This window comes from Priapulus caudatus, unplaced genomic scaffold (genome assembly GCF_000485595.1).
Source record: "Priapulus caudatus unplaced genomic scaffold, Priapulus_caudatus-5.0.1 Scaffold284, whole genome shotgun sequence".
NCBI classification, from domain to species: Eukaryota; Metazoa; Priapulida; class Priapulimorpha; order Priapulimorphida; family Priapulidae; genus Priapulus; species Priapulus caudatus.
In genome coordinates this window covers 134761-147679 of record NW_014577345.1, presented here as the reverse complement: position 1 = coordinate 147679, position 12919 = coordinate 134761, and the positions used below count along the sequence as shown (strand labels likewise).

Genomic DNA, 12919 nt, shown 5'->3' with positions numbered 1-12919 from the left:
ATCTCTCTTCCGTCTAGCTGACTTCTTCTTGTAAGAAAGCGCAAGTAGCAGCAGTAGTAGCAGCAGCCAGGCAACATGTGAGGATGAAACTTTCGGGAAAAGAAGCCCAGTACACGGAATGAGCGAACTTTCTCTTGTCGAAAGAGTGATGCATTGAGGAACTTATGCAAGCTCGAGATCATGTTGAAAAAAGACAACCAAAAAAAAACAAAAAACACGCGCATGGGCTGCGTATTTACTGAGTAAGATGTGCCCTTCTTGCTGTTTCCCATTCACATAGGCCTGAAATCCTATGGTTGAAGTTACAGAAGATGCTGAGGTCGCCTTAGTCATGGCCAACCGTTCCGATGCAGAACAGTTTGCACCGTATCTCACCTGATATCGTAGAAGCTGAGGTAGGTCTGCAGCAGAGTTGAGGCAAAGGCAGCCGAGAGACGCCCTCTTAACTCTTCCCTCTCTCAGCTCCGCACACCTTACTGGCCGTAGCCGCGATAGATTAGGTCAGGCGTAGAGGGGTCTGTCTAAAATTGTACCACCTGTGTCTGTGATCACTGTGACTTTCTCTGAAGCAGACCTGAAGTAAAAAAAAAAAAAAAAAAAAATGAGGCAGATGATAGCTCTAGCAGCAGCAGCAGCAGTAGCAGCAGCAGCAGTGATGATGATGATGATGACAAGAAAAAAGAAAAGCTGAGTGCAAAGAAGATGAAGAAATTGAAACGCAAGGCAGCTTAGAGAAACAAACGAATATCATGTAAAAAAGCCGCAGCGCTGCCTATTCTACTGAGGAAGCATGCTGCGCCTTTGCTCGTTGCCATCACAAGGCCTGATCTATGCGTTGAGCGGCGGTACAGAATGCATGCTTGAGATGCCCTGTAGTCACTTGGCAACCGATACAGAAAACAGTGTAGCTACCGTATCTCACCCAGAAGTAGTAAAAGCTGAAGTTAGGTGCAGCCCAGTAGTTGAGCAAGGCAGCGAGGAAACAGGATGCGTAGAGGGCGGCAAGGTCTGCCTAAAACATTTACCACGAGGATGGTTCTGTGATCACTGTGACATAGGACTGTAAGTAAACCGCTAGAAGAGGGCAGATAGCTCTGCAGCAGCAGCAGCAGCAATAGCAGCGGATGAAGATGAAACCAATGTCAGCAAAGAACCAGCGCTGACGGTCGGTCGTGCGTAGGGAGGGAGTCTGCCGGTGCCTCTTCCACGCATCATGCTCCGACATCGCCTGCTCAGAGCCGATGCCACTGCTCGGCTGGCCAGCACGAAGACCGTTACAGAGGATGACAACATCAACGGGTCATAGTCCGTTTAGAAGCGGGGAAGGAAGCCTCTAGCCAGCAGCAGCGAGTCGGACGACGAGCGCGAAATAGACCACAAGTAAAGTGACATTACGGCCTGCACCTCGCGTACTCATACCTTAGTCTGTACAGCCCTTGAGAAGCAGTGACCGTCGCCGAATGCGACGCTCGCCTTCGCAACCTTACCAACGTCCTCACTACGCGTCCATGGACACGGAACTGATCCTCACACGACGGAATTCCGCCAGACGAGTACCCCGGTCTAGCCGCCAGGAGTCAAGAAGAGGAAGTGGAGCTGGAAAGACGCGCAGCGTTCGAGACAGCGAGGAGAATGAAACGGTTACGAGCCCCGGCGCCGGAGCTGCCGGCTTCCCCGTCGCCGGCGAGGTCACCGTGCACGCCGACCTCTCCGTCCGAGTCCTAGCTAGCAGCCGACGAGGACGGTGCGTTCCGTGATCGCCGCCTACCCGTACCGGGTAGTGACCTAGTCGCACGGCTATCTGCGACGCCGGGCCGCGCGTAGGTGCCAGCAGCCGACGACGTTGCGCCGTTGCGTGAAGAGCTGATCGCAGCAGACCTGCCGACGTGGGGTCCGAGACGCGCAGCGCCAGCAGGCACCCAGGCAGCCGCAGGCACGCCAGGCAGCAGTATTGCGGTGCGTGACGCGTGCCCACAGAGATGAGCCGCGAGCGCGTAACGCTCGACCTTCGCGCGAGAGGAAGACAAGCGGAAACGAACAGCCGCTGTTTCTCCGAATAGGGACAAGAACCAAAGAGAACCCGGAGAACCGGGGCAGAGAAGAAGAAGAAGAAGAAGAAGAAGAAGAAGAGAGAGAACGAAGACGGCCGCAGCAGGAGCAGCAACCGCGGGCAGCGACACCTCTTCCTCGAAGTTCCGACGACGAGCACGGAACGCGCGCCGCCAGGGCGTCGCCGCCGTGCGCTGAGGTCGTTCCTCCCTTGTGCCCGCTACGGCGCGCGCTCGCCCATCGGCCGACGCGCCCGCCTTTGTGGTGCGCGACCCCGCGACCCGTCGGAGCTTGTTCGGCGGCGGCTCGAGTAAGCGCAGCAGCTGGGAGAGTCGGGATGGTGAGGGGGAGGCGGGGGAGGGGGACAGCGTGAGCGTGAGCAGTAGCTGCGGCACGACGGGAAGCGTGACGAGTCTGAACTACAGCGGCGACGCGAGACACCGCAGCAGCGGCATCTTCAGCTCGCTGCGCCGTCGCCGTGACAACGAGGACTCCGGGAGCGGGGCGAGCGTAGACAAGGGGGCGAGGGGCAGCGGGTTATTCGGCGGGGGTAGGAAGACGACGGGACGGACGGACGCCGACGGTGGCGACGCGCCGCCGCCCGACGGGGCGAAACAAAAGAACGTGTTTAAGCGTGCGCTTCTCGTGCGTAAGAGCGGCAGAAAGCAGAAGAAGGAGGAGGAGGAGAGGGAGACCGTGTCGAGGGACGCGGCGCCGGCGTCGATCCGCGTCCTCGCCACCGAACTAACGACGGAAACTAACATGGTCGCCTCACCAGGTGGCGCTGACCGCACTAACATAACACCGGTCGGCGCTGCCGTGGTCGCCAAAACTAACACGGTGTTCGCACCAGACGGCGCCGCCGTTGACGCCGAAACTAACACGACGGTGCCACGAGATGGTGCCGCTACTAACACCGTCATCGTCGCCGCGGCGACGGGCGACCGGGAGTCGTGGTCGAGCGCGGTGCTGTGCAACGCGTTCGAGGGAGCCACCGTAGCCGCCGCCGTCGCCGACCGAGGCAGCCTCTTGTCGGAGCGCGACAGCTTCCTGTCTGCAACGAGTGAAGCCAGCTGGCTGGAATTCCCCGCATACGATGTACAGGTTTTGCACCTCGTTAACGCGAGCCCGCAGCCAGGAACGAGCATCGTCTGCCGCCGTTACCGCGGCGACGGGCTCCCGATTCGGAGCCCCGGCGGCGCGGATGCTCTTTCCTTGCGACGGAGTAGGCAGTAGACACAGAAAAAAGTTGTACAAAGCAGATTGGTTTTCATATCGGCTCCCCCCTCTCACCTGTTTGATATGTTGGCATGTCAGTAATTAATCGTAGTTTTAACATCGACTAACAGACGCGGTGCCGGTCGATTTCATTCTCGAGTTCCGTCGTTTACGTCGAAGCTTTCCGTTTCTGTTAAATGTGAGATTTAGTTACATTGCATGCTGATTTAATATTCGTTTAACATTAACGTGTCCTCGTATATTTCCTGCTATACGGTGAATGAATGCCTTTGCCCGATCCTAACTCTATGAAAGTTCCTACTGGACTATCCTGTCACCATCCGTCGGGTATGTGGTGGTGGTGGTGGTGGTGGTGGTGGTGGTGACTACAAGGAAATGTGTTTGCCTGCTATGTTTTACTGCTAGCTGTGAGTGTGTCTGAGGTATGTGAGTGTGTCTTTATAATGTCACCACGTTTGTCATTCCTTGTAATTTTAGACAGCGTCCTAACTCAAGTTAGACCTTTGCCTACGACCTGTGCTTGCATCTCTTCCCTTCCCTCTGATTCAAAGTTGATTTAATTACAACGATGATTTCGATAGCTATATTTCTTTGTCGTAGAAGTATACAGAATGTTGTGAACGTGTGTTATATATGACACAAGGGAACGACATTCTGGTAGAATCGTCGTTTCTCATGTCGGCTGTCGTGCGTATGCTTGTGTTGTTCTATAGTCTAGTGCTGGTGGTAGAACTGTCTCTCTATTGTACGTGTGTCTCGTGTGGGGGTTACCTAGCCCTCGCCATCGTGTTGTTCTCTTCTGCGCCCTGTAATCTGCTATGACAACGCTTTTCTGTGTCTATTGCGACGTCGGGGTTTTCGCTGAAACTCTCTCCACGCACCGAACGTGAAAGCAATAAAGGAGTAAGCGACGTTTGCCTCGTAGTCCCGTCGAGTGCTGCGCAAATACGAGTGTTTACATCTGCGATTTATTGCCTGCGATTAGGAATAACCGTGCAATAAACTCATTGCACATGCATGTACTAAAACGAGTGACTAAGAGACGGGGGTGGGAGATTGTTGGGCGGGGGGGGAGTGTACATACGCCACTCCGTGTTGCACATCTCAGCGATGCGCGCTGGTGTATGTAGAGCCTCGTTGTTTTTCGGTGCCTGGAGAATTTCCGCGGCGACCCCGCGTCGTTCAAACCACGTGTTCTTCCGCGGGATGAGGCGCAAACTCGGCCGCCCCCGAACCAAGGTTTATCTCTCAGAGATCGCCTCCGCTCGGGGTGACAAAGTCCGTGTCAACAATCCGCACAATGCTAACAAACCGCGCGAGCGTTTCGGCGAACGCAGCGATTTGCAGCGGCCGCCATATCGGAAGAACATTTGGTGCAAAACCTGTGCATGTCGTGCGTGCGTGCGTGATGCGACTCGTGTGTGACGGACGGCATTCGAGCGAGACACGCCTCGTGATGACCGTGGGATTCTCGAGTCGTTTGTTGCTGTCGTTGAAAAGCCGATCTTTTCCCCCGTTTTAGTGCCGTAGCGCGCCGTTGTGCTGGTGGCGGCGGCGCGCCGTTGTGTTGGTGGTGGCGGCGCGCGCGTGCGTGCTTCCGTGTGTGTGTGTGTGTCGCGTTAATGTTTAGCGTGTTGGCAATAGCTGTATACTCATAGTGTGTGTGTGCGCGTGTTTGTTTTTTAACAGCCATGTAAATAACGTTGGGGTTGCGATGGTGTCTTTGGAGGGTGGGTGGGTGGTTGGGTGTGGGATGTGGTGGGTGGGTGGAGGATAGATGGGGTAGATAGGAGGTGGAGGTGGCAGGAGGAAGGTGGATGAATTGGGTAGACAGGATCGATATATAGGGGGGTGGAGTATAGATAGGTGGGGGGAGGGTGGATTATAGGGGGTGGAATAGAGAGGTAGATGGGCGGATCTCCTCACAAGATCTCACATGAGCTGTGTGAGTGCTACACACGAGATCTAGATACAAGGGAACAGATCCGTGTTACCAGTCTAATGTCATCCACCTTTTTGTGCAGCAAAGCACAGCCTAAGGAAGCGCATAACTGTTAGTGTGGTATTTCAATTGCAGATCATGCAGTGGTGCCATCACGTTAGTCGTCACATTAGGTTTTAATGCTTCTACTTTCTCCTTTAGACACGTCGCTTGCCACTTCGAGAACGTGCAGGCACACAGCCTGTGGCAATGCCCTCGCGCCTACGAACACACTTCCCGTGTCTAGCTAGCATTGCTCCTTCTAGTCTGACGACGTCAGCGTTTTTCACAGGCTCCGCAGGCCGGCGATAAGGCTACGGCGGCGCCACCGGTGGCGAGGCCAGAGTCGGCGGGCTCTAGCGAGGCGGCGGCGGGGTCTGGCGAAGCGTCGGCGGAGGGGGCGCCCGGAGAGGTGAAGCGAACGGTGGTGACGCGCACGTACAGGACCACGACCCGCGATCCGGTGATGACGAAGACGACGGGCGGGGGAGCGGCGTCCCCGCGGGCCGCAGGCGCAGGCGACGCGGTACAGCTATCTGCCGCGCTCACGCGCCGCCGCCGCACGCCACGCCGACGTCGTTACGGCGACGCGAGCTGTTCAAAATTTGTCGCTGGCTGAAGGTTTTGCGGCGGCGGCGCGGGAGCGGCAGAGGTGCAGGCGGCAGTGTTAACGCGCCACGCCGCGCGGCGAGTCTTTCTCTCTTGCAGCGCATGGTGGCGGCGTGTCCGTGTTTCCCCCCTGCCACGCATGCATGCGCCCCGCTCGCTTGTGTTCATCCCGCCGCCTCGCTTGATGTTCATCCCCGCCGCTCGCTGATGTTCATCCCCGCCGCTCGCCTTTGCATGTTATGCCCGCGCTAAGCTGTGTTTCATCACCGCGCTCGCTTGATTGTTCATCCCCGCGCTCGCCTGAATGTTATCCCCGCGCCGCTGCATGTTCATCCCCGCCGTCTCGCTTTGATAGTTCATCCGCCGCCTTGCTGCGCTGATGTTCAGTCCCCCTGCCTCGCTCGCCGTTGATGTTCCTCCCCTGCGCTCGACTGATGTTCATCCCCGCGCGTCGGCTTGATGTGAATCCCCCTGCGCTGCTCGCTTGATGTTCATCCCCGCGCTTCGCTTGATTATTCATCCCCTGCGCTCGCTGGGTTGCTTATCCCCGCGCTCGCTTTTGATGTTTCATCCCGCTGCTCGCTATGCTAGTTCATCCCTGCCTGCTCGCTTGAATATTCATATCCTCGCGCTCGATTGATATTCATCGCCCCGCCGCGTCGGCTTGATATTCATTCTCGCGCTCGCTGTATTTCATACCCCCGCCGCATCGCTTGCTATTTGTTCATCCCCGCGCTCGCCTTGATGTTCTATCACCCCTCGCTCGCTTGCAGTTCATCCCCCTGTGGTGGTGGTGTGTGCTCTGCTTGATATTTCATCCCACGCTCGCTTGATATTTCACTCCCCGCGCTCGCGTTGATGTTCATCCCCGCGCTCGCTCGAATTTCATCCCCGCGCTGCTCGATTATTCATTCCCCGGCCGCTCGCTTGCGTGTTCTATCCTCGCGGCTCGTGATATTCATCCCCGCTCGCTCGACTTGATATTTCATTCCGCTGGTTGCTAGCCTTGAGTTTCATCCCGCGCTCGCTGAATATTCATCCCCCGCCCGCCTCTGTCGATATTCTATCCCTCGCTCTGCTCGATTTATTTCATCCTATGGCGCTCGCTTTGATGTTCATCCTCCGCGCTCGCTTTGATATTCATACCGCGCTGCCGATATTCACCGGCCGCTCTCGCTTGATTCATCCCGCGTCTCGCTTGATGTGTCATCCGCGCCTCGCTTTGAGTTTACATCTCGGCGCTCGCTTGATATTCATCCCCCGCGCTCGCTTGATGTTCATCCCCCGCGCTCGCTTGATGTTCATCCCCCGCGCTCGCTCGCCGACCGGGGTTTTGCGCCGCGCCGCTTCTCTCGCTGCCGTCGCCTGTGTTATTCTCTCCCTCGCCTGCTCAACCGATCGATCGGGCGGAAAACTGCGTCGACTCTTTCGTATCTCTCCCCCGTCGCGCCAACTCTCGAAATTTGGTGGAAGCTACGATTGCGAGCGATCAGTAGCAGCTGTAGTATTGACGACAGCGGCGGCGGCAGTGATGAGATGTTGTTGCTAGCGTCAACGGTGCTCGGTGGTCGCACGGTGCCTTGGCGTAGTCCGTAGATTCGAGCATGCGCAGGTGGTATGCGGTCCGCTGCCGGTGAGTCGTTGCCGTGGATGGCGGCAACGTTTGTTGATGTTTATTTGCGATATCCATTTGCCTTTTTTTTCCAGTAATCAATAATGCCTTTTTTCAGTAATGCCTGCTGACTAGGAAAGCTAGACTGCTTGCCTAGCTATGGTGTAGTGGACAGGGGAGACAGGGGAGGATGGGGTGGGGTGGGAGCGTTGCTACAATGGCTGTTTACTGTTACTATAGATGCTTCTCTGTTTCCATTTTACCCGGTGGTGGTGTACTTACGGTCGTTCGTTGTGAATAGTTGTGAATTTGTTGTTGTAACGTGTGACATGTTTTACGGGTTGACGTTAAGCGTATACGATATCTGTCTACGAGCTTTCGTTGTTGCGAATTTAGTCCCTCTTCGGTGTTATTCGTCTCGTGTTCTATGTTGTGGCCATTACCCCTCCCTCGTTCTCCCTCCTCTCTCTCGGTTTCATCATTCGTCTGTGAAGCCGAGATTCACGTCCTAAACTCCTCGTGTCGTTCCTTAGACTTCTCAGCCTCCCTTCCTTCCTCGCCCCTGACCTTTGACCTTCCTCGCCCCCTGATAACGACACCGTCTCGCCGCCGGTTCGCACGCACGGTGCTGAACCGCTTTCGTTTGTCGCCGTAGCAACCGCCGACGGTGCAGACGGAAAGCGTAAAATACGATCCGAACGTTGAGGAGGAGGTAAACGTCACGCGCACCGTTCCCACGGTCGCCACGGAGACGCGCACGGTGCGCTACGAGACAGAGGGCGCCAAGAACGACGACGAGAACGTCATCGAGCTCGTCGGCTCGCAGATAGTGTCGAGTCGCAGCAAGACGGTGGAGACCGTGACCGTAAGTGGGGGCGCCACTCGCGCGCCGCCGCCGCCAGGCGGAGAGTCGTCGTCGTCACGGCGACGTCGTCCCGCGCCGTGCACCTCGCGCGTAGCGATAGCTCTTCTCGCCGTCGTCGCACTGCTTCTGTTCTTTTTCCTCGCTGCCTGGCACGCCGCGTCGTCGTGGGGCGCGGCGTCTCTCTTACCGCATCTCTCTTGATTTTCACGTTGGAGCGTCGTTGGCGGTTTTCTGCATGCAAGTTCGCTGGCACTCGGTCAAACGACTGCCTCTAACATGGCTCGACTTAGTAGATGCTGACGAAATAATCGCACTACCAGCGCAGCTGGAGGTTGCATCCGATCTCTCTATCTGCTTCACTAATATATAACGCACATTCGTGACTATCATCGGATCTTTACTGAATGCTCTTATTTTGGGGGTGGATGGAGGACCTCTTTAACATCAATTCACTTACTCACTGATTTTACGTGCATGTGTAGCGTGGTGCGAAAAGGTTGAATCTGTATTTAATAAAAGCTTGTTCAATGCGTAGGTTTATAAGTGACTGACTTGCATGTTGTAATTTCTAGTGATTTTCACCATATTTACATAGAAAACTAATATTGAATCTGCATGTGTTCGGATGCCTGGTTCTAAGGTGACTATATTATATTATTATTAACCTTTTAATAATTTCGTTTCCTTTGCATATTGCGTGCACGTATGACGATGGTACATGATTTCTTGCTTTCAGTGTAACCATGCATGTTACTGCACGTGTGTAAGCAAATGCTCACTGTGTGTGTCTGGGAATATTTCGATCACGGATTGCCTCCAAACAAAACACCTGCACCTCGTGGATTGTATAATATGATGTTGTACTGTGATGTGAGAGTTATAATAGTATGAGAGTTTGACTTGAGCGCATTACAAGAGCCGTTTTCGTGTCGTCGTGCTCACTCTAATCGAAGCTGATAACATTTATGGACGTCGTTATGGTTTTAGATGTTTATAGTGTTTGCATAGCACTCCTCCACGACAGTGTAAACCTGTAAGTCGTCGTCTGGCGGCGGCGACGCCTCTCTCACGCGCGCGCGTGTATGTGTTGTGTGTGACGAGGAGACTAACCGATGTTTGTGTTTTGCGTTCGCCGCCCCCGCAGTACAAGACGGAGACGGACGGGGTGGTGGAAACGCGCGTGGAGCAGAGAATCACCATCAGCAACGACGGAGGCGTGCCCATCGACCACGACGAGGTACGACGGGGGAGGGGTGGGGCGGGGTGTGGAGGGGGAGGGTGAGATGTGGGTGGGTGAGGTGCTGGTGACGCGTAGATTGTCATGCGGTTGAAGCAGCCTGGCGTAGATCACGTACGCTCGTATGTATTGTATAGCTTACACGTGGAGGTATAAGTAGGTTCAGAGGTGGCATACGGTAGCAGCTATCAAAATTAATAACTCTTCTAAATTTTGGTGAAAGAAATTGATAGAATTTTGGTATCAAAGCTTGACTTTATCGTTAACGCGTCTCTCGGCTGCAGGCGCTTGCTGAAGCCATTCGTGAGGCGACGGAGATGAACCCGGACATGACCGTTCAGAAGATCGAGATCAGGCAGGAGTCTGAGCCGGTTGAGGATGGGGGCAGCAAGGACACTACGGTGTAGAGAGGGACGTACGCCGCACGCACGCGACGACACGACGGTGAGTGCACCTCTACACTAGCCGACGTCAGTCGCGAAAACGGGCGTGCACGCGCGCGCACACATGCGCAGAACAACAAACGACACATCGCTGTACACCCCGAATCTCAATTTTACTAGCAGTAGCTACGCACGCATGCACACTCATGTCTAATTACGAATGGAGAGTTACGTGGAAACGTCTGTGTGCATGTGTATCGTCGTGAGTGTCTCTGGATTGTTTCGTCTAGTTTTATGTGTTTTTTACCTAAGGTGCTGATACAGTGTTGAATATATTTTTGTTTGTTTTACAGGTACCGAACACAGTGTCGAACGTTTTGCTCGTGCGTTGTTTTTTTACTACGAGCACACTGCCATCGTCATCATTGCCGCCGCTGTCATCACGGCCAACAGCATCAGCCGCTTCATAGAGCCGCGTCAACTGATTGGTACCCCGAGCAGCGATTCACGTCTTGCACACACGGAGAGGCTGAGGAGGATGAGGAGGAGGAGGCTGAGGATCGCACGAACGGGAAGATGCGAAGAAGATGCTGCTCGCGAACTCGCTCGCCTCCCTTCGTCGTCGCGAAGCTTCGGAACGCTTGCTCGTATAATTTTCTTGCCGCGCTGACGGAGATTCTAACGGGCGAGGAGGGGCGGGCGGAGACGCGAGCAGCTCTTCTCGTGTCTCTGCTGCAGCGGGGGAAGGTGATGCAGGGGGAAATAACCCTCTCCTGGAGTTCCCGGCGTAGATTTTCGAGCGAATTAAACGATTGAATATGTGCGATATCGAAGGGAAGTTTGGTTCACAAGGCAAAATCTGCTCCTATTTCTTTTTGTAGATATAATAGTCTTTTAAATTTTAGGCAGTCGCAATCGTATATTATTAGAGGCATGAATGCCGCAGGCACACGAGACTGGGCGAGCTATTCGACTTTGCGTGATAAAACGAGTGATATATAACTCTCTAAGTTCTATAGGAGCAAGTACGTACGTAGGAGACGATAGCTTGCTGTTACCGCATGTCGCGTCGTGTGCCTGTGAGCATTGTAGCACGACAGGAAGGATAAAACCTTCCCTCTCATGCATTGCAGCAGAAAACTTACTTGTCGAGAGCACTGCATGCACGAGAGAGAATCGTTTGGCCGCATAAAGATAGTCATAGAGGCAAAGCGTAACCAAACGGAAAGATATTTCGTCAGACCTTTGGGAACATTGCTATTGCAATATGCTTTTTCGTATTTAGGGCATCTGCTAACCATGTGTATTACCACAGTATATAGAAATCATGTTCTAGATGACAAGTCATTCCACGTATTCTTGATTGTATTGTTACGGCAGAGGGTTTATGCAAGCTTTTTTTCGAGGACCAATCACATTGACGCTGTTGCTGTTATTGTTCTAATAGTGCTGCTGTTGATTCGAAAGAACTCGTCGGGCTTTAAGAATAGTATGTCGATGTATTTTAGACGAGTGCTGAGGAGACGAGTTTGTATGTGTATCCATGAAGCTGGGGTGAGTCCTTCTAGACTGTTATCTCTGTTCTTCATTCATCATGGTTGTGAAATGGTAGAGGATAGGTCTATATGTTGAAGACAAATACTTTAGATTTATAATGTGGACAATATGGAAATCGTTTTTATTAGCAGGTACTGCTCAAATCAGCTTTTTAGCTTTTTGCAGAAGCATATTGAAATTTGTAGAGCGGGGTGTTCTCAGCTAGGAATGCGGGTGTTTGGTAGTTTAGCTAGTTGCAAATGGTATTAAATACTTTTTATGACATACGTCAATTTGTTTCTGACCGCGTATGGTCGAGCAAGTATGTACATTTTGCTACTTTTTTTATTGTTTATCATTTTTGAGTTTCGTGGATCTATTTACCACACCGAAGCAAGATGACGGACATTATTTTGAAAAAAAGAAAAAAGAAAAAGCTGTTGGCGAAAGTATTGATAGTCCACTTGCTTACGTACATGTGTGTGTATTGTTGGTACAGTGCTGCCCCCTAACGGATGGCCTATCACCTGTAAATACAGCAGCTAATATCGATTGCAGGTGAACACGTGTCGACGCTTCGTTTACGCTGGTGGCGACGACTGCTTTCCATCGCATGCCTCGTCATTTAATTACCGTAGCAGTTGTGAAGGTTTTTTTTTATCAATATAGATTTGTCCAGTTCTTTGTTGTTGTGTGCGCTGCACGTGAAATCCCACCGCAGGGGGGGGGCGATAAGAGACAGAGAGAGAGATAGAGAGGATTGTCGCCTGCTGCTGCTGCTGGTGGGGTGTATGACGGTGCACACAGGCACGGTTGTAATGGTGCGTTTATATACGGTTTATAAAGGTGGTTGTGACGAGGGACGATGCGTGTTGTGAGCGGCGTCGACCGAGCAGCCGTCCTAAAAGTCGCGAGGCTGCGGATGCTCGGTCGGCGGCGCACCACATCTCCGGGGGTGTGATTCTATTTTATTGTACTGCCGCATTACTAGAATGAATGTTCACTTGTTTGTTTTTCGTGTCGTTGTTTTGCTACGGTCTGCAAGATGCTCGATGGGGAAGCAGCGGCAATGTGTCCAATGATGATGACTGAAATAAAAGATTCGGATTCAGTAATAGTTTCCTCGTTATTGTTATGTTTGGCTCATTGTCTGCTCTCGTTGCAAAAATGTATGGAAAGCATCATGAAATGTATCTTTGATATGTTATTATTATTATTAAATCTTTATTGCATGTAATTCAAATACAAGTACATGTACTGAAGACACCCCTTTTTCACACACAAGTCTTTTTCATGGAGAAAAAATCAGATGAATGCAATAGTGTTGAGCAGTTAAAATAATAATATTTCTAAGTGATACAGTACAAAATAGTGCTATACAAGATGAAGGAAAAATATACAAAAAACG

At 52.8% G+C, this 12919-nt stretch overlaps 1 protein-coding gene across 1 annotated transcript in view; it reads left to right on the top strand.

The window, feature by feature from the left end:
* LOC106808530 (protein 4.1 homolog) overlaps positions 1-12628 on the top strand; it is a 69709-nt gene extending 57081 nt beyond the window's left edge. The window contains 4 exon segments of the mRNA XM_014811287.1: positions 8146-8355; positions 9500-9592; positions 9877-10036; positions 10329-12628. Of these exon segments, the coding sequence (XP_014666773.1) occupies positions 8146-8355; positions 9500-9592; positions 9877-9999 (426 nt within the window). The 3' untranslated portion in view covers positions 10000-10036; positions 10329-12628.
* The last annotated feature ends 291 nt before the right edge of the window (positions 12629-12919 follow it).